The 27696-nt window shown below is 40.3% G+C and overlaps 1 protein-coding gene across 6 annotated transcripts in view; it reads right to left on the reverse strand.

Annotated features, from left to right (window-relative positions):
- HELZ (helicase with zinc finger) overlaps window positions 1–27696 on the reverse strand; it is a 155689-nt gene that overhangs the window by 126330 nt on the left and 1663 nt on the right. For 3 of the 6 annotated variants that reach the window (XM_045814239.2, XM_045814235.2, XM_045814237.2), the window contains 3 exons: window positions 26872–26964; window positions 23335–23391; window positions 2504–2731 (listed from right to left, as the gene is read on the reverse strand). In XM_045814239.2, coding sequence (XP_045670195.1) covers window positions 2504–2713 — 210 coding nt within the window. In that variant the 5' untranslated portion in view covers window positions 2714–2731; window positions 23335–23391; window positions 26872–26964. Of the gene's footprint in view, window positions 1–2503; window positions 2732–23066; window positions 23136–23334; window positions 23392–26871; window positions 26965–27696 lie in introns of all 6 variants that reach the window. The other 3 variants (XM_045814236.2, XM_087854199.1, XM_045814238.2) reach the window with 3 other exon arrangements.

A 27696-nucleotide genomic window follows, 5' to 3' on the forward strand; every position in this document is an offset into this window, starting at 1 on the left:
CTGCTTAACACAGAGTTTATCCAAAAAAAGCTCAGCTTTGTTTCAAAGTTTAATTATTAATGTTTCAAATGTAATAGTCACAGAACAAAACCAACTTATGTGCTCTCTGAGGATGACACAGTACTCTACAAATAAACATTATAATGTACTTCCCTGTCCATTTACTCACTCCGACTTCTCACTTTCTCTAGCTCCAAATTACCAGAACCTTCTCCTTCTTGATTACCCTCAGTTAATGACTTCACTGAGAAAACCAAAACCATGAGAAGAGAATTTCTGTGGACTGTCACACCAAGTCTACCTGCTTCCCAGCACACTTTCTGCCTTCCACCTGTCACCAGACGAGCCATCCAGGTCCCTCTTCTAAAGCCTATCATCCCACTTGCGCAGTCCTGCTCTATGGCCGACTCAAGAACATCACTCTAGCAAGCTGCCTCTATTTCTCCTGTATCACTGACTTTTTTGTTTTCTATTGGTTCAGTCCTATAAACAAACACGCTGCTACTTCAACCCATCTTTTAAAAAAATCATTCTCTTGACTTCACTTCTGCCATCAGCTACCACTCCCACTTTTTTGTGCTTCTTTGGGACAAAACTCAAGAACTGTCTTATTCACGTATTTCAATTCCTTCCCCGACTCTGTCTTAAACTCTCTTTAGTCAGATGTCCACCCATCACTCCATGGAAGCTGCTCTCACGGAGGTCTCCGGTGAGCTGTCCTGTATCCAGTTAGACACACACTACATTCCATGTTCCCAGTCAGACACACTGACACATCCCGGTCGACTCTCTACTCTCGCTACTCGGTCCACGGCAACTGACACTGCTCGACACTCCCTCACTTGGATCCACCTTCCTCACCTGGCTACTGTACACCACCCTCCCTTAGCTTTCCGTTCCATCAAGGGTTACTCTTCAGGCTGCCCTGCTGCTCCCTCCTCTTCTCCCAGTCTCCTAACACGGTAGTGCCATAAACTAAGTCCTCGGTCCTCTCCTCTTCTCTATGTACACTCATTCCCTTGGTGATCTGACGCAGGCTCAAGGCTTTACATATATTTCACCTACAGGCCACCAACTCTTGAGTCAGCATCTTTGACCTAGACCTCTCTCCCAAACTCCACACCTGCATATCTGACTGCTTACTCACCATCTCCAGCTGGGTCTCTAAACGACGTCTCAGACTCGGTATGTCCAAAACTGAACTCCTCCCATCTTCCCCCACAAAACTTGCTCCCTGTCGACAGCCTTGTCATCTCAGCTGAAAGAAACTCCACTTTCCAATTGCTCAGACAAAACAACACTGAAGTAAGGAATCTGTGACTGCCCCCTCTCTCTCACTCCCTGCATTCACGTATTAAGAAATCTTACTGGTTCTATCTTCAACTTAGAACCAAAACCAAAGCACTTCTCACTCTCCCCACCGCCACCATTTTGTCTGAGCCACTATCATCTCTGGCCTGGATTATTCCAACAGCCTTCAAACTAGTTCGCCTGCCTCTACACTTACCTCTCTATAGCCTATTCTCAACACAAAAGCCAAGGAATTCCTGCCAAATCAGATCATACCACTCCTCTGCTCAAAACCCCAAAAGACGGATGCCTGGGTGGCTCAGTCAGTTAAGCATCTGCCTTCGACTCAGGTCCTGATCCCAGGGCCCTGGGATCGAGTTCCGCATCAGGCTCCTTGCTCAGCGAGCAGCCTGCTTCTCCTTCTGCCTGCCACTCTCCCTGCTTGTATTCCTCTCTCCCCGACAAATAAAATCTACAAACAAATCAAAACAAAACCACAAGAGCTCCCCCCACCTTAAGCAGAAGAAAAACAGGTCCTTATAGGGACCTGGAGGACCCCGCAGGATCTAGCTCTGTTAACCTCTCTCTGTCACATACTTTCTCCAGCACACTGGCCTCCTAGCTACTTCTCAAACATACCAGGCAAGCTTCTGCCTCAGGATCTTTGCACTGACTGTTTCCTCTGCCTGTAATGCTCTTCCTCCAGATTTTGACATGGCTCACTCCCTTACCTCCTTCTTATCACCTGATCAGTGAAGCCGACCTTGACCACTCAATTTAAAACTGCAACCGCATCCCTAACCCTGGTATCCCCAATCTCCCTTGCCCTGTCTGTCTTTTTTTTTTCATGCAGACTGCTTACCTTCTAACAATCTAAAGTGTCTACCTATGTATAATATCTATTGCTTATTGTCTGTCCCCCTAATAGAAAAAACACCATGACGATCCTTTTCTTTTTCACCAATGCATACCAAGTACCTAAACAAGTGGCCAGCACACAGCATACACTCAATAAGTATTTGCTGAAGGAGTGAATAACCCAAAATGTTCTACGTCAGTACGATTTTCAAGGCTTAAAAATTGTTGCTGCAATTAAACATATTCAGCAATCACTCATCTCCTCAGCCCAGAATTAGACCAACAACTGTCCCCACTCAATGAAAAAGTCCCTTTTGCATGGTTCGGCACTGGCTTATCAACCGTGTTTACTCACCAGTTGCAAAAATGAGGCAATTCTGTAAAGAAGACTCTCAATTTTGATGCTTTCTATCTCCAGTGGACATGGCCCTGCGAAGTCGGCCATCGAGTACTGGCCAAGGGAAAGGAGGGCCTCTGTGCAGTGCTTGAGGGTCATTTCATAGTCCTGCCTCTTAAGAGATTCACACGCTTGTTCACATGACTTCTCAGCTCTTCTGTCTTCCATGACTCAGGGACAAAAATCCTAGAGACAGGAAGAAAGAACAAGTCAGAGGTGGTTTTAAAATCTTACTAAATTGTAGCCTCCTTCCTACCTCAGCTGGTTTAATTATCTATCTGATGAGCTGCTCTCAAGCAGCCTTCTGATCAAGCCGCAGCTGAGCGGTGGCGACTGATGCTACAAAATCTATACTTCTCTTTTAGACTTTATGAAGTCTTTACTGAAATCCGAGCAAAATGTCAACCGTAAGTCAGTATCATACAAACAACACATCGCATGTATAAATGAGGCAAATGTATAAACGAGACATGACTTTGAATATTGCAGAGAACACCAAACCATGAAGGCTTCTTTTTTTTTAAACCAGAAGGTACAGAAATGTTTCATATCCAAACCCCTCCAATGGACCAAGAAAGATTCAAATTCAATTTCAGTCTTGTAATTCTGTGACTGTGATTGCAGAGAATCGGAATCTATACCATGCAGGATTTTTCCCACCAACATAAAAAAGTGGCTAAAATCCAAGTCTGAACTGCTTATTAATTCAATTCAACAAAGATTTCCCGAGGCCAAGCCCTGTGCTGGCAGCACTGAAGTCAAAGATGGAACATGGCATTGCTGCTTTCAAGAAACTCGGATTCTAGCAAAAGAAGCAAAGCACAAATGAACAATTATAAGAAAGACTTATTCCATCTGCCGAAAGGCATGAGCTGGCTTCAAAAGGTGAACAGAAGTTCACCACGCAGAAATGATAGGGAGAGCATATGTGGGCTTTTCAGAGAGAAGATTTCAAGCGAAATGACAAGAGGAGAAACTATGTGCCTTAAACTCCAGCTGTGTCAGGGAAACAGGAGGAAAGACAATGACCTCACGTGCCACAAGAAGTGAGAGCTTTATTCCACAGGCGATGGGGCATGATAGATTTTAAATAAGGGAGGAATCTGGGGCACCTGGGTGGCACAGTGGGTTAGGCGTCCAACTCTGGGTTTCGACTCAAGTTGTGATCTCAGGGTCTTGAGATCAAGCCCCAAATCAGGCTCCACGCTCAGTGCAGAGACTGCTTAAGACTCTCTCTCCCTCTTTCTCTGCCCAATAAATAAATCTTTAAAAATGGAAATAAAAATAATTAAATAAGGAAGGACTACTCTGGTATAGAAGTCCTGTGAGAACTGGTGAGAGGCAGGCCCTGCCATTAATAAGAGACCACTACGATAGTCCAAGGAAGAGATACTGAGAATCCAAGCACAACCTCGCCCTAGCTGCATCACTCACATAGCAAGAGCACAAAACCTAGGCACAGAAGACCTAAAATCCTTTGACCTTACAATCACAATACTGCTTCAGAGGATCACTCTTGCTGACCTGTGTCTCCAGCTCCATCAAGCATGGAGACTGTTTTTCTTGCCTGCTCCCTCCTTACACATGTACACTCCCACCTGGCCTCTCCAGCTTTGATGACAACCTGGCCCCATGCTCTCCCAGATGTTCTTCAGAGGGGAGACACCTGTGGATGGGCACCCAGAACACAGCGGCAGTGAGTGAGGCACGACAGACATCAGCAGAGGTCCGGTAACCTTCAACTTCAAGAGACTTGTACGTCAAAAAATGTAGAAATTTCTAAGGAATGGACCAAGAAAGATTCAAAAAGGACTTCAGCCTTTGTTAGCATTTATTAAAATGGCTGGTATGCACATGGAATACAATATTCTCTACTTTTCTCAGTTTGAAATTTTTAATTAAAAAAATACCAAAACACATTTTTGTGTGTTTTTTTAAGATTTTGTTCATTTATTTAACAGACAGAGACAGCGAGAGAGGGAACACAAGCAGGGGGGGAAGAAGGGAGAAGCAGGCTTCCCGCTGAGCAGGGAGCCCGACACGGGGTCCAATCCCAGGACTCTGGGATCATGACCTGAGCCAAAGGCAGACACCTAATGACCGAGCCACCCAGGCACCCCCAAAACATGGTTTTAAAATTACAGGATATTTCAAATATTTACATTTAGCAAATTAACTTTTAACAAGAACCACAAAAACAAAAAGAAATCTGTGTTATTCACAAGATAATCCAAAAAATAGGGGCAGCTGGGTGGCTCGGTGGATTGAGTGTCTGACTCTTGATTTCAGCTCAGGTTGTAATCTTATCATCATGAGATCAAGCCCCATGTCCGGCTCTATGCTCAGCAGGGAATCTGCTTGAGGATCCCCTCTCTCCCTCTCCCACCCTCTCTCTAAAATAAATAAATAAATCTTTAAATAAATAAATAATCCAACAAATACTTGGAGTACAGTGTCCTCAGTCTCTACATGGTCCCCCTTTCAACTTCCTCAGCTCTCCCTCAATGGGCCACAAGACCCAGTTTGACTTAGGGGAGCTTAAATATGTGAAGTATGGTTGCTATTCATGTCCCTTATACAAACATGCATCAATTTGGATGAAATCAATTACCAAACAAAAATCAAAACTAATGGTTTCTCTATTACTACAGTGACTTTGCCCCTTAAACATAAGAATGGCATTACAAGATAATCACTAACTTATTATACAGACCTCAGCTGATGCTATGGACATTATGGGCCCAATAGTTCTTTGCTTTGGAAGGCTGTCCTGTGCTTTGTAAGATGTGTAACAGCATCTCTGGCCTCTACCCACCAGATACCAGTAGTATCTCCCAACCTGTGACAACTAAAAGGGTCTCCAGACATGAGCAAATGTACCCTGGGGGGTAAAATCATTCCTGACTGAGAACTACTGATACAAACAAGCCTACAGAGTTTGCTTGCCAGATAACAGCAACAATAGATAGATAAATCCACCGATACCAAACACCCCAGAATGAGCAAATCTTTCCTATAAAACTCTCAGCCCACATCTAGAAAATATTACAAACAGAAGTAAAAAGAAAAGAAAAACTAAGACCGCACAAGCTAAAATCTTTCTTAGGGACAGAATGCAGCACAGTGATCCACAGCATAGGCTCAGAGACAGAGGACTTACATTCAAAACTCACCAGCCCACCCCCCCACTACCACCAACCCCTTCACTCACCATCAGCCCTGTCACTCAGACACTGGCCAGCTGCATGGCCTGGGGCAAGTGACTTAACCTCCTGTATCTCAACTTACCTCTAAAATGGCAAGACAACTAATGCCTACCTCCTATGGTTAATGCAGGATTAAGGTAAAACAGTATGTGGAGAACACTTATATGAATGCCTGGCACACAGTAAGTGCTCAGTTGAGTGTTAGCTATTGTTATTTCCCTAAAATTCCAAATTTTCAATTTATATAAAGTAGAATCACTGCACTGATCTCAACATACAATACTGTACTTACAGAAAACAAAACAGCACTCTACATAACTACTTTACTTAGTTAACAGAGGAATTATTTTCATCTATTTTATCCATCTCAATAATAATAATAATGATTATGGAAGAACAGCCATTGGAGAAATAAGTACATTTGTATGTCACTGATCTAGACGAGATAACCCCTAAAAGTGGCTACAAAGGGAAATCACAAACACTCCTGTCAACATTAGCCACCAAACACATTCTCCAGGGAAATCTCAATAACATTAACATATAAGTAGAGATTAGAGGCAGAACTATTAACATCAGGAGCTTTGTGGGTAAATGACTTAGAGAGTTAACATCTGATTCATTAGGTTCAAGCGCCTACCTCAGAAGAGGATGTGAAAGCTTCTACCACAATTACCTTCGTTAATCAGGTCCTGATAATTAGTTTCTATCTAAGTCCTACCTGAACCTCACTAGGGGTACGTTGCTGTAGTGTGGATCTCAGTACACAGCAGGTCTTATTCAACTGTTTTCTCTGGTTTTTCAGAAAACATCATGACCTTGCTACACATACCCCTGAAGAGGTTAAAGTGCCTTCTCAAACGTAAAATAAAAACTGCCAAAGTGAGATAATGCCACAGGCCATGCTAAAATGGACTACACGGGGCGCCTGGGTGGCACAGCGGTTAAGCGTCTGCCTTCGGCTCAGGGCATGATCCCGGTGTTATGGGATCGAGCCCCACGTCAGGCTCCTCCGCTATGAGCCTGCTTCTTCCTCTCCCACTCCCCCTGCTTGTGTTCCCTCTCTCGCTGGCTGTCTCTGTCTCTGTCGAATAAAAAAAAAAAAAAAAAAACTTAAAAAAATAAAATAAAATAAAATAAAATAAAATAAAATAAAATGGACTACAGAACATACGCAGTAAGAGATCTAGAACTACTTCTCCTAGAAGAGGCCACCACCCACATACACCTCACTGTGGGGCTGACAGACACTCTTGTCTAGGATACAGATACAGCTATATCAATAGCATACAATCCCCATGCCTGGGCAGAACAGCCTGATCCATGGGGAGAGGGAGGTCCAGGGAAAGGAGCTGAGTCACATGAATCACATCAGTATAGGAAGAAGCACCATGGGGCACCTGGGTGGCTCAGTCCTTAAGCCTCTGCCTTTGGCTCAGGGCATGATCCCAGTGTTCTGGGATCGAGCCCCACATCGGGCTCCCTGCTCAGCGGGAAGCCTGCTTCTCCCTCTCCCACTCTCCCTGCTTGTGTTCCCTCTCTCTCTGCCTCTCTCTCTGTCAAATAAATAAATAAAATCATAAAAAAAAAAAAAAGGAAGAAGCACCATATCCGCCTATTGTGAGATCTACCCTCTATCAGCCTTGATTCTTTTCTCTTCCTGTTAAAAACATTCAACTTGCATAAAAAGAATATAAAACACTGTAACTTTCTACAAACTCTGACCCCTGTGGGCAACATGGGCTTGGGAGTGTGTAACTTCACAGGCAAGAAAGCGGGAATCAGAAACCAAGATTCCAATCCAAATCCATGAACTCCTACAATCTGCTGCTGACCTATAAAAGAGACTAATATCATTAGTTGTTTGGCCACCCAGTATCCATTCCTCTTCCTGGTAATAAAAGCCCATACTTTGGGGCGCCTGGGTGGCTCAGTCGTTAAGTGTCTGCCTTCGGCTCAGGGCGTGATCCCGGCGTTCCGGGATCGAGTCCCACATCGGGCTCCTCTGCTGGGAGCCTGCTTCTTCCTCTTCCACTCCCCCTGCTTGTGTTCCCTCTCTCGCTGGCTGTCTCTCTGTCACATAAATAAATAAAATCTTAAAAAAAAAAATAAATAAAAATAAAAGCCCATACTTTGCCTTTGAGAATTCACCTTGCCCCTACTCTCAGGCCATGTGGTTCCTGAAGAGCTGACTGCACCAGAGAAGCCAAGGCTGCCATGTGACCACAACCAAACAATCCAAGCCTCACAACCCAGAACACAAAGACTGGCTCAGGTTGAGACATGTGACCCGATAAGAACCAATGAGACATAAGACTTTTGCTGAGGCTTCTGGGAAAGAGACAGGTATTCTTTCCTACTAAATCTAAAATCTGAGAGGCTCCAAGGGTTGAATGTGCTGAGGCCATCTTTCTAACATACACTGCCTACAACTGAAGTCTATACATCAAAAGGCAGAGTTGATTCATGGGGAGAAACTGAGTCCTGATGTCACTACTTGAGCCCTGACTCCAGCTAGCTATGCCTGGACTTTGTAGTTAGGTGAGCCAAGAAATTTCTTTCTAGTTTAAGACAGTTCAAGTTGATGTTTCAGGCAGCTGGAACTAATTGACATATATGTATATCTAATTAGCACCTCGGAAGAAGTGAAAAACCGAAGGAGCTGATGATTGCCTTATAAAACAGTATCTACACACGATTGCTAATAACACTGACCACAGTTATTGATCACTAATAACAATAAGTATCAAGAGGGGAAAAAGTGCAGTATTTGGTTATTCTGCCTGTTGAAAATATAATTCTAAAACACTTGTTTAAATGACTTCACCATAAAGCTACTTCAGCAATAATAAGAACCATTTACTGAATGCTTACTGTGTGCCGGATGTTGTTGAAAATACTCTATGTAATCTAATTTAATCCCCATAATGACCTTATAAGGTGGATATTATTTTTTCCATTCCCATTTACAGAGAAGGAAACTGAAGCACAGAAAAGTTACTTACCCACAGTTATACTGTAAACAACAGAGGCAGGATTCAAATCCAGACAGTATGACCCAGTTCATGCTTTTAGCCATGACACTGACTCTGAATCCACAATGGAGGTTCCAATGCTGTTCCAAAAGAAGGAACTCAAACCCAGGCACTTCCAAAAGCATCAAATGTGAATTTTAACTCTAAAACAGTCTTAATGACTGATTTCCTACAGTTCTACATTATAAAAGTTTCTGTATGTTAGCCATGCTAGAGATTACCATTAAAGTGGGAAAATCCTCCCAAATCTAAGCCAATCATCTCTTTTGGTTAAGCAAAAGTCCTAGGTGTCCCTAAGACTAAGGAGTATTTTAGTTACCACCACCTTTCCATAAAATGATAATATTTGCATCTTCCACAAAAGTCAACTTTATGAGAACATTCCTATCACTAAGTTAGTTTTCACTACTTTTACAGGAAAGAAACTTGTTTTTAAATCTATTCATCTTAGTACAATCCAAAAAAAGGAAAAAAATGATAAATTAGATCTAATCAAAATTAAACATTTTTGCTCTCTGAAAGACATCATTAAAGGAAGGAAGAGAAAGCCAAAGACTAAGAGAAAATTATTTGCAAATCACATATCTAAAAAAGGATTTGTATCTGGACACAGAACTCCCAAATTCAGTAAGAAAATAACCAAATTTTTTTAAAAAATTAAAAGCTGGATAAAAGATTTCCACACACACTCCACAGAAGATATGATGATAGCAAATTAGCACATGAAAAGATGTTCAATGGCTTTAGTCATCAGAGAAATGCAAATTAAAGCCACGATCAGACACTACAACATACATATTAGAATGGCTACATTACAAATATTGATAATATCAGTGATATGGAATAACCAGAACTCTCATACATTGCTAGTGGGAATATAACATGGTATAGCCACTCCAGAAAAAGCTAAACATATACTCAATATATGACCCAGCAATCCCCTCTCCCCACAGACAGCTACCCTGGAGAACTGAAAACGTATGTTCACACAAAAATCTGTACACGGATGCTTACAGAAGCTCTATTCATAACTGCTAAAAACTGGAAACAATCCAAATGTCCTTTAATGAGTGATGAAGGAAAACTACTCAGCAATAAAAAAAAGAATAAATTTGCAATATATGTAATACCTTAGATGAATCTTAAAGACAGAGTAAAAGAGCCCAGTCTCAAAAGCTTAATATTGTATGATTCCATCTGCATTATATTCTCAAAAGGCCAAAACTATAGGAATGGAAAAAGGCCAGTGGTTGCAGGGGTTATGGGATGGGGTGGGCAACTATACATGGAGAACATGAGGGAGTTTTTTGGGATGATGATAGGGTATCCCGACTGTGGTGATGGCTGCACATACTATACACGTATTAAGTTGAAAAAAAATTTCTTACCAAAAGAAAAAAGCCACTTTTACAGCATGAAAATTTAGAAGTAACATTTTTAAATTACTTTTAAAATATGAATCGCAATGTCACAATTAACATGTTTTTTAAAAATCGAAAAGAGATATGGAAGGATAAGTGTTGTTAATAAATGGAAAACCTATGCATTTCCCTTTCCATGTGTGGACGTTTTAGGGGCAAGAATGGACGTTCAGAAAGAATGTCTCCAAACAGAGCAATCACTGAGTTCACTTGACACAAAATATAGGATACTTCTGAAGAATTCCATCATCGCTAGGTAATTTGTCCAGAACGAAAAGTAAATATTGGAAGAAAAATGAAATCAATAGTGCACCACAAAGGTGGTGGGTAGACAGGCCTGGACTAAGACATTTTCAGTAACAGATGATAAAAGGGAAGGTGATTTTTAAAAGCATCATTCTTTTCCCACTATGGACTTCTTTCTGTAACAGTATAAGAATAACCACCAGACCACCATGAAATCAAGTCATGAAATGTATTTTATCGTTAAAAAAAAAAATTGGTTATCTTCCCTAAATTAACTTTTCTTGTTAATGTAGTTATGTTCCTCCTTTATTTCAAAAGAGCTAAACCTTATTTGATTACAGACAAAGAACAAAGAACAAAAATAAACTGTGAACAAACAGCAGGAGCCAAAAGTAGTAAATAAAATTTCTCCAATCTAAATTGAAGATGATTTCTGTATCTCTTATACATTTGTTTCCATCAGAAACAATAAAATTATCTTCCTCATACTTAACCTGGGTGGAATGAATCGGACTGCATTTGTCCAGGTTTGAGAAGACTGATGAGTTGTGCTGAACATTACAACTATCCACTCTGACAGGAATCACTAACAGCCATAACCGGGTCTCGATTAGATTCCACATTGTCCTTAATTATTATGCTATATAAACAGTAAAACCATAGGAAAACTTAAAAGATGCATACAATAAAGTACATAAGTTTCTTTACATGACTAACAAAACAAAAATTTAAACAAAGGAAGAATTGCTAGGAAAAAAATTAGAGAGTCACTTTTTTTACTAAGTCAATAATTTGCCTTTAATCTGCCCCATGCATTGTTATTTTCCCTGTGGAAACTCTACTATTCTGAAAACAAGACTCTACTGGAAAGTAAATGTATTGCGACAAAAGAAGAAAATCCAGATTGATACATTATTAAAATAACCCCTATGACTTAGCCCAGTGGATTAAGGAAAGCATATCAGAGCATGCCCCCTTCTCCAGACTAAGCAGCACTGCTGTGGGGAGACAGTGATGCCAGTAGAAGTGTGTCATGCTTCCTCAGGAAAACAAAAGTTAAGAACCATTACTCCAGAGGTGGCACGGTGGTTCTGAAATGCCTATAAAATAATGTCCAGGCTCACTACTAGATGCCCAGGCCACCCACAGCCTGGCTACAGCCTAACTTTCTCACCACTCCCAAAGGACAGTCAGGCTTCTGAGTCTCTGACAATGCCCTTCCCACTGCCCGAATGTCCTTTCCCTCCTCTCTCTGAACCTAACTCCTACTCAGCTTTAAATGAATGCTCCCAGACTTCACTTTCCTAAAATGTTCTCCCCCTCAAACCAGCACTACTTCCTATGGAGTGATTGGGCCTCTTAATCATCTATTATTTTGAATTAAATATATAAGATGCTTTATCTGCCCACACAACCATCTTACAAAAAGGGGTCATATTTTATATCATTTATATCCCCAAGACAACCATTCAGTTCACTAAAGCCATTCAATAAATACTTTAATTCAATTTCCCAAAGAGATAGCCTAAAATAACCTGAATGCCAAGCATTCCAAGAACTGTCCTGTACCAAATTCAGTTCTCATTAGAATTCCAAGTCATAAAGAGGAATGTTGTGTTATCTTAAAATTTATCTGCTTTTATCCAAAACTGGAATCTGTCATGGTTCTATGGGACACATAGGCAAAATATGCTACAAACTAAAGAAAGTTTTATTCATTGTACTGTATTTAATATTCACCCAGACTCGCATTTTTCTCTAAAACTCTTATAAAAGCTCTGAGCACGCAAGAAGCATTAGAAGAGAGACTAAGCCTATTGAGAAGAAAACTAGAAACTAAGATCATCAATCATATTCCATTTTGAATAATCGCTTTCATAAAGAGGTAAATTCTCCTAATTTCCAGAATGAATGGAATTCAATAAAGCAAAATAAAATGTTTTAAATACATAAAAGAAATATCCTAATGAACCTTCTACCATCTGTCTTAGTAACTAAAATGATAAAAACAAGAAAAACTAAATTTTAAAAGTTGTATCAACAGCTAAAATTGAGGGGTTTTTTTCCATCTATTAGTTTGACTTTTCCTGACCCATATTTTAGAACTGCCAGCAATTCTGGAGACAGTCTTCTTCACCTAACATGCCTACTTATCAATTAAAATATTTATATTTAAAAACCCATATTTATGAAGCAAACAAATTACACTAACAGACTTTCTAGAAAAGGTTGCTGTTTGCCAAGAAAATTTTATTACTAAAAAACATTTTCTATTCTTTTTATTTCTTTATTTTCCCTTTTAGATTATCTGTGGAGACTTGTAAACACATCATAATCTCAAACAGTTGAGCTTTTTAAATAAAACATAAATCAATTTAAAAAAGCCAACTGCATAATGAAAACAAAATGGTACCACCACCACCACCACCACCACCACCATCCTTCCTAAAAGCTGTCTTTAATTTACCAACAGTCTATGTTCTAAAACTGTATTTTCAAATCAGTGTTTGAAACTCAGTACAGAGTTTCCTACTCCCATATATAAGTAAAAACGAGTTTTGGTAAGTAAAAAAAAGATTATAAAATAATACGGTAATATAATCCTATTTTGTAAAACATATATGTATTGAGTATGTTACATAAAAAGCCAAGATATGAAACAAAATATTAAAAGTGAATATCTCCTTCCCTAAAACCCATACCTCCAGTCTAATCATGAGGAAAACATCAGACAAACCCAAACGAAGGAAAACTCTATGAAATAACCGATCAGGGGTGCCTGGGGGGCTAACTCAGTTAAGTGTCCAACTCTTGGGTTTGGCTCAGGTACTGATCTCAGGGTCATGAGACGGAACCCTGCAAAGGGCGCTACGCTCAGCATGCCGTCTGAAGGAAGGAAGAGAGGAGAGAAAAAAGGAACGAAAGAGAAATACCTGACCAGGACTCTTCAAAATTGTCACAAAAGCAATTAAACTCTGAAAAACGGTCATAGTCCAGGAAACATGAAAACTACATTCAACATGGATCCTGAATGGATCTTTGAACAGAGAAAGGGCTTTAGTGGAAAAACTAGGAAAATACAAATAAAATTTGGATATTAGTTAACACTAATGTTCCAATGAAGGATTCTTAGATTTGACAAATGTACCATAGAAATGTAAGGTATTAACAATGGGGAACTACTTCTTGAGAAAATTTTGACTTGCAAAAGAGAGGGGACAGGTATGGTGACTGTGAATTAGAATATTTACCCTGCTTTTAGATAAGCTGCATAAATCAATCTCTGCTCAAGTATAAACTAAAAAAACAACAACAATAAAAAAACCAATGACGAAAACTGGGTGAAGAGTACATGAGAACTCTGGCCTATATTTACATTTACAACTCTTCTGTAAATCTAAAATTATTCCAAAATTAAAAGTTTATTTAAAAAATTAAAGTGGAGGGGCGCCTGGGTGGCACAGCGGTTAAGCGTCTGCCTTCGGCTCAGGGCGTGATCCCGGCGTTACGGGATCGAGCCCCACATCAGGCTCTTCCACTATGAGCCTGCTTCTTCCTCTCCCACTCCCCCTGCTTGTGTTCCCTCTCTCGCTGGCTATCTCTATCCTGTCGAATAAATAAATAAAATCTTTAAAAAAAAAAAAATTAAAGTGGATATCTCTGAGTGGTGGATTATGGATTTTTTTTATTCATCTGCATTTTTCCACAGACAACATGCTTCACGGTCATGGAAGGCAGCTATGCTCACCACTATAATCACCAACACTGTACAATGCTTCACTGTCATGAAAAACAAAAAGGGGAGGGGTAACTATTCTAGATTTTTAAAAAACTAAGCAGGGGCGCCTGGGTGGCTTGGTCAGTTACGTGTCTCACTCTTGGTTTCAGCTCAGGTCATGATCTCAGGGTCCTGGATCGAGCCCTAGAACAGGCTCTGAGCTCTGCTTGGGATTCTCACTCCCTGTGTCTCTCTCTCTCGCTCTCTGCCTCTCCCCCAAATCTCACACACTCTCTCAAATAAATAAATAAAAACTAAAAAAAACTAAAGAGATATAATAACCTAAAGAAATAAAATACATTTTGGGGACAATGGGGAAACTTACTGAGACTTGATATTTGATAGTATAACCATTAGTATTACTGAATTCTTAAGTATGATACTGGTATTATGTTTATGAAGAAAACTGTCCGAATACGTAGGAGATACAGTTGACCCTTCCAGTGCTGAACCCCATGAAGTGAAAAATCTGTGTATAACTGACTCCCCATAAACTTAACTATAACCTACTGTTGACCAGAAGCCTTACCACTAACAGTCAATTAACACATACTTTGTATGTATCTTATATAAAGTATTCTTAGAATTCAGGAAACTATAGAAAAGAGAATGTTATTAAAAGAATCACAAGAGGGACACCCGGCTGGCTCAGTCAGTAAAGCATGCAACTCTTGATCTCGACCTCCACATTGGGTGTAGAGATTACTTAAATAAATAAATCTTTAAAAAAGAAGAAGAAGGAATCACAAGGAACAGAAAACACATTTACTGTACTGTAAAAACTCCATGTATGAATGGACCCTCACAATTCAAACCCATATGAATGAAGTACCATCTAATATGTCTGCCACTAACTTTCAACTGGCTCTAAAAAAAAAAAAAAAAACTCTATTTAGACAAAGAGAGAAAGCAAATTATGGCAAATGTTAACAACTGAGTGTTGATACTAGTCTTTCAACTTTCCTATAGGCATAAATATTTTCATAATATAAATTAAACTAATGGTTTTCTGGGGGCGCCTGGGTGGCTCAGTCGTTAAGCGTCTGCCTTGGGCTCAGGGCATGATCCCAGGGTCCTGGGATCGAGCCCCACATCGGGCTCCCTGATCTACTGGGAGCCTGCTTCTTCCTCTCCTACTCTCCCTGCTTGTGTTCCCTCTCTCACTGGCTGTCTCTCTCTCTCTGTCGAATAAATAAATAAAATCTTTTAATAAATAAATAAATAACCAATGATTTTCTTTAACTTAAAAAAGTGACTTGAAACCCAAACTAATCCAGGGGCGCCTGGGTGCCTCGGTTGGTTAAACAACCGACTCTTCGTTTCAGCTCAGGAAATGATCTCGGGGTCCTGAGATCGACCACGTTGGGTGCTGGGCTTGGAGCCTGCTTGAGGTTCTCCCTCTCCCTCTACCCCTCCCCACCGCTACCGCTCTCACTCGCACGTGCACTCTTGCTCTCTCTCTCTCTCTCTCAAAAAAAAAAAAAAAAAAAAGCCCAGAAAACAACAAGTGTTGGTGAGGATGTAGAGAAATACACTGCTAGTGGGACATAAAATGGTGCCACTACTATGGAAAACAGTATGGTGATTCCTCAAAAAATTAAACATAGAATTACCACAGGATCCAGCAATTCCACTTCTGGGTTAATATCCAAAAGAACTAAAAGCAGGGACTCAAAACACATACTTGTATACCCATGTTTGTAGCAGCATTATTCACATCAGCCAAAAGGTGGAAGTAACCCCAGTGTCTATTAACAGATGAATGGAGGGGCGCCTGGGTGGTTCAGTGGGTTAAGGGTCTGCCTTAAGGTGGTGATCCAGGGTCTAGGGATGGAGCCCCATGATGGGCTTCTTGCTCAGCAGGGAGCCTGCTTCTCCCTCTCCCCTGCTCATGTGTGCACGCACTCTAAATAAATAAATAAATAAATAAATAAATAAATAAATAAAATCTTTAAAAAAACAAACAGATGAATGGATTAAAAATGTGGTGTTACATACAATGGCATATTATTTAGCCTTAAAAAGGAAGGAAATGCTGACATATGCTATAATATAGGTGAAACTTGAAGACATTATGCTAAGTGAAAAAAACCAGGCACAAAAGGACAATGTACGATTGTACTTATATGAGGGACCTAGAATAGCCAAATTCATAGAGACAGAAAGAAGAATGCTGGTTGCCAGGGGCTTGAGGGAGGGGTAAATGGAGAGTTATTGTTTAATGGGTACAGTTTCAGTTTGGGGCAATGAAAGAGTTTTGGAGACAGATGGCGGGGACAGTCCCACAAAAATGTGAATGTACCTACTGCCACTGAACTGTGTGGATAAAATGATACTTTTATGTTATGTCTATTTAACCAAAATTTCTAAAAAAAACAAATACACAAGCCTTGATACTCTCCTTATAAGCAGTGAGGCCCATGTCCTAATCCAGATGCAAACTTAAGAACTCCTTATTGCTTATTTCCCAGTATGCCCTACAGCTGAAGAAGAACTGAGAGCTCGCAAAGCCAAAGCCAGAGCCAGTGCCAAAGGTGGAAAATTAGTCCCACTAAATAAATTTAGAAAAGCCAATGCACAAGGCCAAGTCCAGAGTAGTTGGCGAGAGGCAGGCTAAGGAAGAAAAGGCAAGGGCAGAAAGCAGAGACTCTCTCAGGACAGGGGCAGCTGATGAGCCTGGTAAGGACAGCACAGTGGTGAGAACGGGGAAGGAAGAACAGAGAAGAACAGAAAGTAGGAGAGATCAGAGAAGGGAATTCCCCTGGGATAAGGGAGGGGACATGGAGGAAAAGGTAAGAGAGAATTTTAAGAAGGGGATTCACTCAAGAAGAGATTCTGCCCAAGGGTCAGCAGAAAAATGACCTCCTTCCATTGAGGCAGTCATTTGCATCCAAACAAACCGAGAAAATTGATAAAGCCTAAGAAAAGTTAGGAGGAAAAATATTTTCCTATGAAAGACTACTACTATGTTGCCATCTCCAGAAAACTAATGACTTTTTTTTATTGGTTTGTTTTTTTACAAGAAGAAAACACTTATTTGTTTACAAATAATTTCAACATGGGCCCACCTTTTTTTCTTTTTAAGATTTATTTATTTGAGAGAGAGGGAGAGCACATGCAGACGCACGTGCAGGGGAGGGGTAGAGGGAGAGAGAGAATCCCAAGCGTATTCCACACTGAGTGTGGAGCCCCGATACAGGGCTCGATCCCACAACCCTGAGATCATGACCTGAGCTGAAGTCAAAAGTTAGACGCTTAACCGACTGAGTCACCCAGGCGCCCCTGGGCCTACCTTTTTATTTGTATCAAACACCAATAAGCCATGAATGAGTTTTAAATGTTCTGTGGGATAGTGGTTAAGAGTATACAGGCTTGAGGGCGCCTGGGTGGCACAGCGGTTAAGCGCCTGCCTTCAGCTCAGGGCGTGATCCTGGCGTTATGGGATCGAGCCCCACATCAGGCTCTTCTGCTATGAGCCTGCTTCTTCCTCTCCCACTCCCCCTGCTTGTGTTCCCTCTCTCACTGGCTGTCTCTATCTCTGTTGAATAAATAAATAAAATCTTTAAAAAAAAAAAAAAAAAAAAAGAGTATACAGGCTTGAAACCAGATCTGCCTGAATTTCAATCCTGGCATTGCAACCTGAGACAATCTACATAAAAATTTGCCTCGATCTCCAAATCTGTAAAATAGGGATAATAACAGTATCAACCTCACAGCACTCTTGCGAGAATTAAACAGGTTAAATTATAAAAGTACTTAGAACAGTACCTGGCCCACTGTTATAGAAGCATTAGCTCACTATTATCCTCCAAATCTAAAATATGAGCTCCATGGGAGCTGGGATTTTGTCTGTTTTGTTCACTGTTGAAGCCCCAGGTTCCTGACATAAGTATGTGCTGAAAAATACAAAGTTGTTGAATAAGATAAACTTCAAGACAGCAACACAGAATCCCAAAGTTGAATAGCACTCTAAAATCTACATCACAGTTTAGCCTCAAAGTTTAGAGTTCACAGAAGGTTTTTACCTGTCTTGTCTCAAATGATTCTGCAAAGGTGATATCATTTATCTCCATCTCACAAACTAAGACCCAAAGACTTAAGTGATTTGCCCAAAACACAAAGTCTGAGGCAGAACAGGATTCTGGCAGTTAAATCTACTTCTCTTCCCTCTAGACCATACCCAGATAGCTCAAAACATACCCTATTAAACTGTTCAAATCCTCCCTACCTGCAAATGCCCCAAGTTTAAGGTCACCAACACACTTCATCTTCACATTTGCTTTAAAGCATCTGATGGGGAGGGAAGAAACAGATGACACAACACAAACAACTGTTCGAGTTGGACAATGGGTACAGAGGGACTGATGATACTCTTTGTCCACTTCCCGTATGTTTGAAAGTTTCCATAATAAAAAATTTTAACTCAGCGGTGCCTGGGTGGCTCAGTCAGTTGCATCTGCCTTTGGCTCAGGTCAGGATTCCCGAGTCCCGGGATCAAGCCCAGTGTCCGGCTCCATGCTCGGCCAAGAGTCTGCTGCTCCCTCTCCCTCTGCTCCTCCCCGCCCCCGCACGCTCGCACGCTCGCTCGCTCTCTCTCTCTCACATAAATAAGTAAAAGCTTTTTAAAAAAAAATTTTTAGGGGTGCCTGGGTGGCACAGTCGTTAAGCGTCTGCCTTCAGCTCAGGGAGTGATCCCGGTGTTGTGGGATCGAGCCCCACATCAGGCTCATCCGCTATGAGCCTGCTTCTTCCTCTCCCACTTCCCCTGCTTGTGTTCCCTCTCTCGCTGGCTGTCTCTATCTCTGTCAAATAAATAAATAAAATCTTAAAAAATTTTTTTAGGGGTGCCTGGGTGGCACAGTCGTTAAGCGTCTGCCTTCGGCTCAGGGCGTGATCCCAGCGTTCTGGGATCGAGCCCCACATCACACTTCTCCGCTAGGAGCCTGCTTCTTCTTCTCCCATTCCCCTGCTTGTGTTCCCTCTCTCGCTGGCTGTCTCTCTCTCTCTGTCAAATAAACAAATAAAATCTTTAAATAAATAGATAAATAAAGAAATAGATAAATAAATAAAAATTTTTAATTAAAAATAAAGTCCTCATTCCCCAACATAAACTCTGCCACTTTCAGCCTTCTACTGAGCACACCACCTGGGTGTGAGGAAAACATCCCAGATGAGAACCTTCAGCACTTTGCAGTGAGAGGCAGGGAAGAGAACACTGGACTGGGAATCAGGAAGCTTCATCTGTGCTCGGCTTTACTAAGTATGAGACCTCACTGGTTCCTCTATCACCTCTAGGCCCCAAACTTCCACCTCTGTTTCTTCGAAGATTAAAATTCTGATTTCACCTTTCTACTCACTCCCTGAACTCAACAAACAAAACCAAATTCATCTTTCCTCTATTCCAAACCCCTAAGGCCTGTTCTTCCTCCTGACTTCCCTATTCTTGATGCCTATTCTGCCAGCCACTCAAGCCTGAAAACCGCAACATCACCTCTGACTTGAGACACAGAACTAACTGTTCCCTTCCCCTCCGACCTAATCAGTCACCACGTCTCTCTGCTCAACCTCCAAAATATCTCCTGAATGCACTGCCCGCCTCCTCTTCATTGCCAAGGCCATCGATTCAATTCAGGCCCTCCTCATCATCCCTCACTTGGGACTACTACCATGAATGCAACTAAAGTCCCTCTCTCGCGCGCCCGGGTGGCTCAGTCGCTTAAGCATCTGCCTTTGCCTCAGGTCATGATCCTGGAGTCCCAGAATCCAGCCGCATCTTGCTCCCTGCTCAGCGGGGAGTCTGCTTCTCCCTCTGACCCTCCGCCCACTCATTCTCTCAAATAAATAAAATCTTTAAAAAAAAAAAAAAAGGAAAGAAAGAAAAGCCCCTCTCTCTGTTTCTCCTCACTACCAATCCATCCTCAGTCTGGCATTTAAGACCCTTCAACACCCAGTCCTGACCTCTCAGCAGCCTCACCTTCCACTATGCTCCTTTATGTCTCCCAGGGTCCAAGTGGTTTGGACATGCGGTTTCCTGATGTCCACCTCATTTGTGACACCACTCCCCCACCTCTGCCCAAGCTATTCTTCCCTCTAGAATGCCCTCTTCTTTCCATTGCTTCTCATCTTCATGGTAGTGCCATTTAAATACCACTTCTTCAGTTGAAGTGTTCCCTGATATCCCCAAGGGGGCAGTATCACACCCTCCACTTAACCACTAAGCACCTCGGCTGAACCTCTTTTACAGCACCTAAGAAACTCCTATTACTCCTTTCATTTTCTGGTGCCCCTAATCTTCCTACCAGATAATTCGTTCCTTGTCAGTAGGAAATATGCCTTATTCATCTTTGTATTCCTCAGAACAGAGCTTCCCAAAGACTGCCAACGGTATAGTGGCATGCAATGAATGAGTTAAAGATGTTACAGTGATCCCCACAGTCCTCCAAGCGGTCACAAAGGGACTTCAGCAGCCAGACTCCCCACTGGTCAAGTCTCAAGCATTCTCAACTACCTGCTCCTTCAACCAGGCAGACACGGCGATAACTCGGAGGCGCTCAAAGAAAGCAAAGCGGCACACTGGACACAGTGATGCCCAATAAACATCTGCGGAACTAAATCTGACAATAATCCACCTGTTCCCCTTCAACCACTATCTCCAAGATCACTCAGCACCTAGGCCTCTTTGAACATTTCCGCTGAATATGTTCTGGTTATCTTTTTAATAATCACCAGCTTATTAGCTGGCTACACTTGCCTTACCATCCAAAGCTCACATCAACACTGTATTGCATAAAATAGCAGAGGATACGCACAAACAATTCACCGTGAAGAGACTCAAAGAGTAAAATTCAACATTATAGAACAAAGAAGTGCAAATGCCACTTTATACTACTAAATAAGCAGAAACTTGTAAGGAAAATATGTATTTCTGTCCAGCTACGGTAAAACAGGTATATCCATTTAACTGTTAGAAGTACCAACTGGTACAACATTCCTAAACAGCTGTATGGCAATACATACAAAAACACTCATTCCATTTTACACAATACACCCAGAAATATACCCTAAAAATACAATCAGTCAAAAACATAATACCAATAGTATCTACAATAATGTAAAGTATTAAGTGAAAACCAGGGAGCAGCATAAATACCTAACATTGAAAGATTTACGTGAATTACGGGAGCATTACTTGAAGAAATATTTCGCAGCCTTTCAAAATGTAAGCATACAGGAGCGCCTGGGTGACTCAGTTGTTTGACTGTTGGACTCTTATTTTGGCTCAAGTCATGACCCCGGGTTGTGAGATGGAGCCCCACGTCAGGCTCCACGGATCAGTGGGAGTCTGCTTCTCTCCCTCTTCCTCTGCCCCTCCCCTCACTCACATGCGTGCACACGCTCTCTCTCTCAAATAAATAAATCTTTTTAAAAAAGCATATAAACTAAAATTGTGACACCTATAACATGGAAATGTTCCATGACCTAATAAATAGAAAACATTCAAACTGCATACACCATAATTAACCATGAGTAAAAAATATATACATGTGTATATGCACATATATATATATACACACATGTTTACGTATAAAAATACATTTTTTTAATGGAACACCAAAACAAAACCAACTATTTTGGGGTGACAATCTAAATATTTAACAATTTATTTATTATCAATTCTTCTGAACTTAAAAAAGAAAAGTTCCACCATACTGAGGAAACAAAGGGGTTCCAGGATACAAGCTTGACAGAGCCTCAAGAGCCTCAAAAAGAGGTCCACCCCTCCCTTCCACTGCTCATTTTGGCCTTAACTGAGAACTCTCATGCATTCCTTATCACAATGACCCCTATATGACACCCCCAGACCCCCGCTTTCCAAGGCCAACAAGCCACCTCAACTGTTTTGAACTCCCCAATCATGCAGAACAAACATAAAGTCTAAAACAAAGAATGTCTACAGCTGTGTGTTACTTTAGCAATGAGCAAATAGCCAAGCCCAAATTCAATTATAAGCCCTGGAGTATGTAGTACTGTCACATTCAAGTTTCTGGGATTCTCAAAGCCAACTTGCTGACTCAGTAGCGGACTGTACCACAGCTAAAAAGCGGTATGGAATCGTGGACAAATCAAAGAACCAAGGGCCAGGTACAAAGAACTGAAAACTAAAAACTCCAGCCTAAAGCAGATGGGTAAAAAGTAGCTGGCCATGTCTTACAAATCTCACCCAGCCAGAGTCCGTAAGGCAGGATGGCAAGTCATTTTATTAACAGATTAAGCTTTCTTGAGCTGCTGAGGTCTAACAAAAGACTAGTATTGAAAATATATCAAAACATAATTTTCAGCACTGATGCCCCACAAGGATAATATTAAAGCAGTCTTCTAATTGTTCTTTCTGTAGTATCACCATTGTCTAAGTTTAATAATGAAAGACCAAGATACAATAATGGAACCAAAAAAATCAGTTATTGTGAATCAGAAATAATAAAGACTAAATTGCCTTTCTTAGAAGGGCATTTCAGCAAAAGATAAATTGAAGGACTAATAAATAAACATAACCACTAGGAAAAAAGTTTAACCTTTTGTTTCTATTGCTGTGTTCTCAGTATCTAGACTCTCAGAAATGCGGATATATACAATCATTCATGACAATCCATACACAGCAGATACCAGGATAAACAAACTATTCAATACTTAACCAAGTTCATCAGAGCACAGGGCGATTACCACTCCAGAATGCTGACACAAAAACTGAAGGGCCTCTCAAGCTCCAATCATATGCAGATAGGATGAGCCCCTGTGCGGTTACTCATTCAGAACATGAGTGGAAGATTAACCTACCCTCACTTCTCTTCAAACAAACTCCGACAAAGCGGCAAGCAGTCTCTTCAGAGGATGTTCATCGTCATCCTGTTACAGAAGGAGCCAGTTCAGCCTGGACCTGCATCTTCAGGATTCCACGGTCTTACTACTGCCCAACATCACTCCACCCGGTCCCACTTTACTCTTCCTGGATGGACTGGCCCTCTAGATTAAGCCTCTCCTGTCGCCTTCTCAGGCATTACCAAGCTCTTGTTTTCTAAGCAAAGCTCTCCTAAACCTTACTCACCTGCAGTTCACTGCACTGGGGATCACCCAAATAGCCCATCAGAGCTCTTTATAATTTCTGAAAGAGAGAAAAGGAAGCTTTTAAATACATAGTAGAAAACCCCATTGCTGATGTATCAGTTCTGAAGCATTTGTATCCAGTATTCACAGCATATGTTCTTTTGGTCCATAGTATTTCAGTAAAATGTAGCATACCCAGGCAGGACCAAAAGTCCTGAGATAAGAGACCAGAGATAAAACTTTGGTTTATTGTTGCTATTACTTAGCTGTGTGACCTTGGGCAAGTCACTTGACTTCTGCAGGCCTAAATTTCCTCATCTGGAAAATAAAACACACTAGATAGAAGTAGCAGAGCACATTACAATGGAAAGAGCACAGGCTCTCCAAGACAGAACACCAGCACCACAACTTACCAGTCTTATGACATTTGTTAGCTAGTTCACATTTGGCCTAAATTTCCTCCTCTGCAAAACGGAAATAACAACTATCTTAGGGTTGTTATGAGAATTAAAGGAGAGATAATGAGTTGTAAAAAGCCTATAGTAAACATACTGTGCGGTTTATCATAAAATTCTATAGATGGTAATTACCATCATTACCCCCAGCCCTAAGGTTATAAGAATTCAATTCACAAATATTTATTTCCTTAAAAGATCAACAAATCAAAACTGTACCAACCTGACAAAAGAATTAACTGTTTCACTAACAATTCATTACAGTTCCCTTAAACTAATGGTAGTTAAGATTATCAATATTACTTGACATCACAGGAAATAGAATAGTCCCTGTGTAACATCCAAACTGGGTTCAGTGCTCATGCCTTCCCTGACTTCTCCCTCTGCTTTCACTAGTCCTAGTGTACCCCAGCAACAGCGAGGTCTTCCAAAAGCCAAATGACACCAACTGTTTTTAATGGTCAGCTGACAGGAACACAACTAAAGATGGAGAAAGGGGAACAAAGTCTTATTATTATTATTATTATTTTTTAATCTTTTTTAGTGGGCACCTGGGTGGCTCAGCCAGTTAAGCATCTGCCTTTGGCTCAGGTCATGATCCCAGGGTCCTGGGATCGAGTCCCGCATCTGCATCTCTGCTCAATGGGGAGTCTGCTTCTCGCTCTCCCTCTGCCTGCCACTCCCCCTGCTTGTGCTCGCTGGCTCTCTCTCTCTCTCAAATAAATTAATTAAATCTTAAAAAAAAAATAAAAATAAATCTTTTTAACTTTATATACTTAAGTACTGTTCAATTTTGTTTACCATAGCATGCATCAGTTTTTGCATAAAAACAACTGTTTAAGGGGCGCCTGGGGGGGCTCAGTAGGTTGAGTGTCTGCCTTCGGGCTCAGGTCAGGATCTCGGGGTCCTGGGATCAAGCCCTGCATTGGGCTCCCTACTCAGCGGGGAGTCTGCTTCCCCCCTCTCCCTCTGTGATCTCTCTAGCTCTCTCTCAAATAAGGAAATAAAATCTTTAAAAATAAAAAAACAACTGTTTAGAACTATATTAAATATACATATTGCCTAGTGACAGGAAGCTCGCCTTACAGGAATATTTTCACTGCAAGGAGAATTTCCACAGAAGAAAGCAAAAAGGCAAATTCAGATGTGCTGAGAACACCTAAAATATGGCACAGAAATAACAAAAATCACAAACATTCACACTTCAGAATGGTTCAGTCAAAAAATATGCCATGCATTCTTTGAAAATCTAATGATGAATCTGGGGGTTTTTGGTTCAAAAGCAAGATGAATATACAAACTCTGGTTTTACCAGACAACTTCCTGCTCTTAGAGAAAATGACCCAGTACAATTTATACAAGTAAACAAGTTGGTATGACTATCTGGCAGTATGCTGAAAAACTTTCAATTTGTTTTAGACAATTGATAGCTTTTAAAAAGTATATTATACATACTTATATATTTAATATATATAAATTAAAAGTCTTCATGTTACATCTACAGTATTATTATATTATACATACTTATATATTTAATATATATAAATTAAAAGTCTTCATGTTACATCTACAGTATTATTTTTTAAAAAGGAATATTAACTCTATTAAATTCAGTATTACTCAAAAGTATTATCTCGGCCACTCCTGAAGTGACAAACCACTGTGTTTTATGTTGCTTCTAGCCAATGCTACATAAATCCTGACTACACCCACCAATTTAAAGGAACTGTAAGCTGGTGTGGCCACATTCTCCACACATAACATAGTTCTTTCCCAGAAAACAGTTCAAAATATTACTTAGAAATCAAATTATATTTGAATGTACACTTAATCTAAGTTTATGAAAACAAACAACCAGACAATTTGCTTATAATTTTTAAGTAGCTCCTCGCCCTATCTTGTTTATCAACAAGTTGATAAACTTGACCCAAAATCCTCTATGCATTTGAAACAATAGGCAAAGGACGGTATTTCTTGTGCTGAGCCAGTATTTGGATCTTAAATATAGCCTGACAATTATAAACTAACTTTTATTTAATATTAATGCCAAGCCTACCTCTTTAACAGGGAATAAAAATGCATGTATAAGATCCGGTCTACTTATTTGTAGGTCCCTCTGCAATATTCTTAGCCTCTCATGAATATGCTGTGTATTTTTAAACTACACAAGGCCCTCTGAAGTAGGAATGATCTCTCCTGTTGTTTTGGCATCACTCCCCTCCCCAGTAAAAACACTGGACAGTCCATAAATGTATACAAACTTTATAATGTGGACTGAATATTTTTGATATTAGAAAATGAAAAACCTTCCTAACAGTGGCAAAAGTCAAAGTTTACCACCTGATGGAGAGGTACTTAATGACTCCCCAAAACGACAGCCTTACCTAAAAATAGTGTCCTAGCTTCCCAGCCAAAAGGATAGACTAAAAAAGCTATGTCTTTATTCAGCTACAAGACACCGTCTTCAACTTAGCACCAACCTTTAATACTGTGGTATTTCCTATTTTATAATACTCTGTGTAACAACCTGTTTGATAACCAACCACTAACTTTGTTTTGAAGTGAATACTAATGCTTCACATGGTCTAAAGGTGTGAATATTGTGGAAAATGTTCTGACACAATTCAGGCCAAACAACACTAGCCACAAGAGATTACCAATTTCTGAATATTCAATTTTTTTAAGTTTTTATTTTATTTTTATTTTTTATTTTTTTAGTATTCTCTACACCCAAGATGGAGCTCAAACTCACAATCCAGAGATCAAGAATCTCATGCTTTTCCAACTGAGCCAGTCAGATGCCCCTTAAGTATTTCATTTTCAGACTACAAATGAATATCTCCATCGGCTAAGAAGCAGTGCACTGGTTCCTTTCCACAAAGTAATCTGTCAATTTAAATAGATAAATAAAAAGAAAAGATTCTGATTGGAAGGTCTAAGGCATGAATATGCCTCCATCTGTAAGCTGAAAATAAATAAATTTTAAAATCCACATTTGCTCTGCCAAGAATAAAAATAAAACAATATATCATACACACAAGCACTGAGTTTCAAACACAAGCAAATGCGGCATATGCACTTACAAAAGGATCTTGATTTACGTCCGCCTTCCTCTCCCAAGTTTTGTTTTGTTTTTTGTTTTTTTGTAAGGCAAAATGTCAACAGAATGCCTCAATCTGGAAAAAAATAAAGCACAGCTTATTTTTCTTGATCAGATGTTCTTATAGATAGGAAAAGTTTGTGAGAGGATTTCAAAATCCAAAGGCTACCCATATGTGTTGGGGAAAACACACACACACACACACACACACACACACACAAATCTACAATGGGCCCTAATAACTTTACATTTTCTCAATAAACCATAATAAGATATTTTTAATGAGAAAATTGCTTGTGAAAAACATAAAATTAGCAAACTTCTCTCCTCCTCCCCATTATAGAATACTAACTGTTCACTAACATTTTATCAATAATGTCCTTTAAATCCAAAGCATTAGAAGTTAAAGCAGCACTTCCAATTCATACACCACGTGACCAGAAAATAATGACAAACCAGTCTTATCCCCTAAAAAACTAAATAAAACTCAACACTATCGTTTTTATTACAAAATAACTATGGGAGAGACAAATACTATTCCATTTTTCAGAAAATAAAAGGAGTGACTGATGCCTAAAATCAATCTTTCCAATGTTAAGGGTGTTCCTGACAAGAGTCCCAGTAACTTGGACACACAAAATCCACATAAACAATCACTAACACTCAATGTAGAGTATGTGACAGACATCAATACACATATGAAATTAAGACATCCAATTAAAGTTACACAAGGAAATTTACATATAATTACCCCTGGTGAAGATACTGATCAAGGATAACTGCAAATAACATTTGGCTCTGTATAAAC

This window comes from Ursus americanus, chromosome 23, assembly GCF_024610735.1.
Source record: "Ursus americanus isolate L20-20 chromosome 23, mUrsAme1.1.p, whole genome shotgun sequence".
NCBI classification, from domain to species: Eukaryota; Metazoa; Chordata; class Mammalia; order Carnivora; family Ursidae; genus Ursus; species Ursus americanus.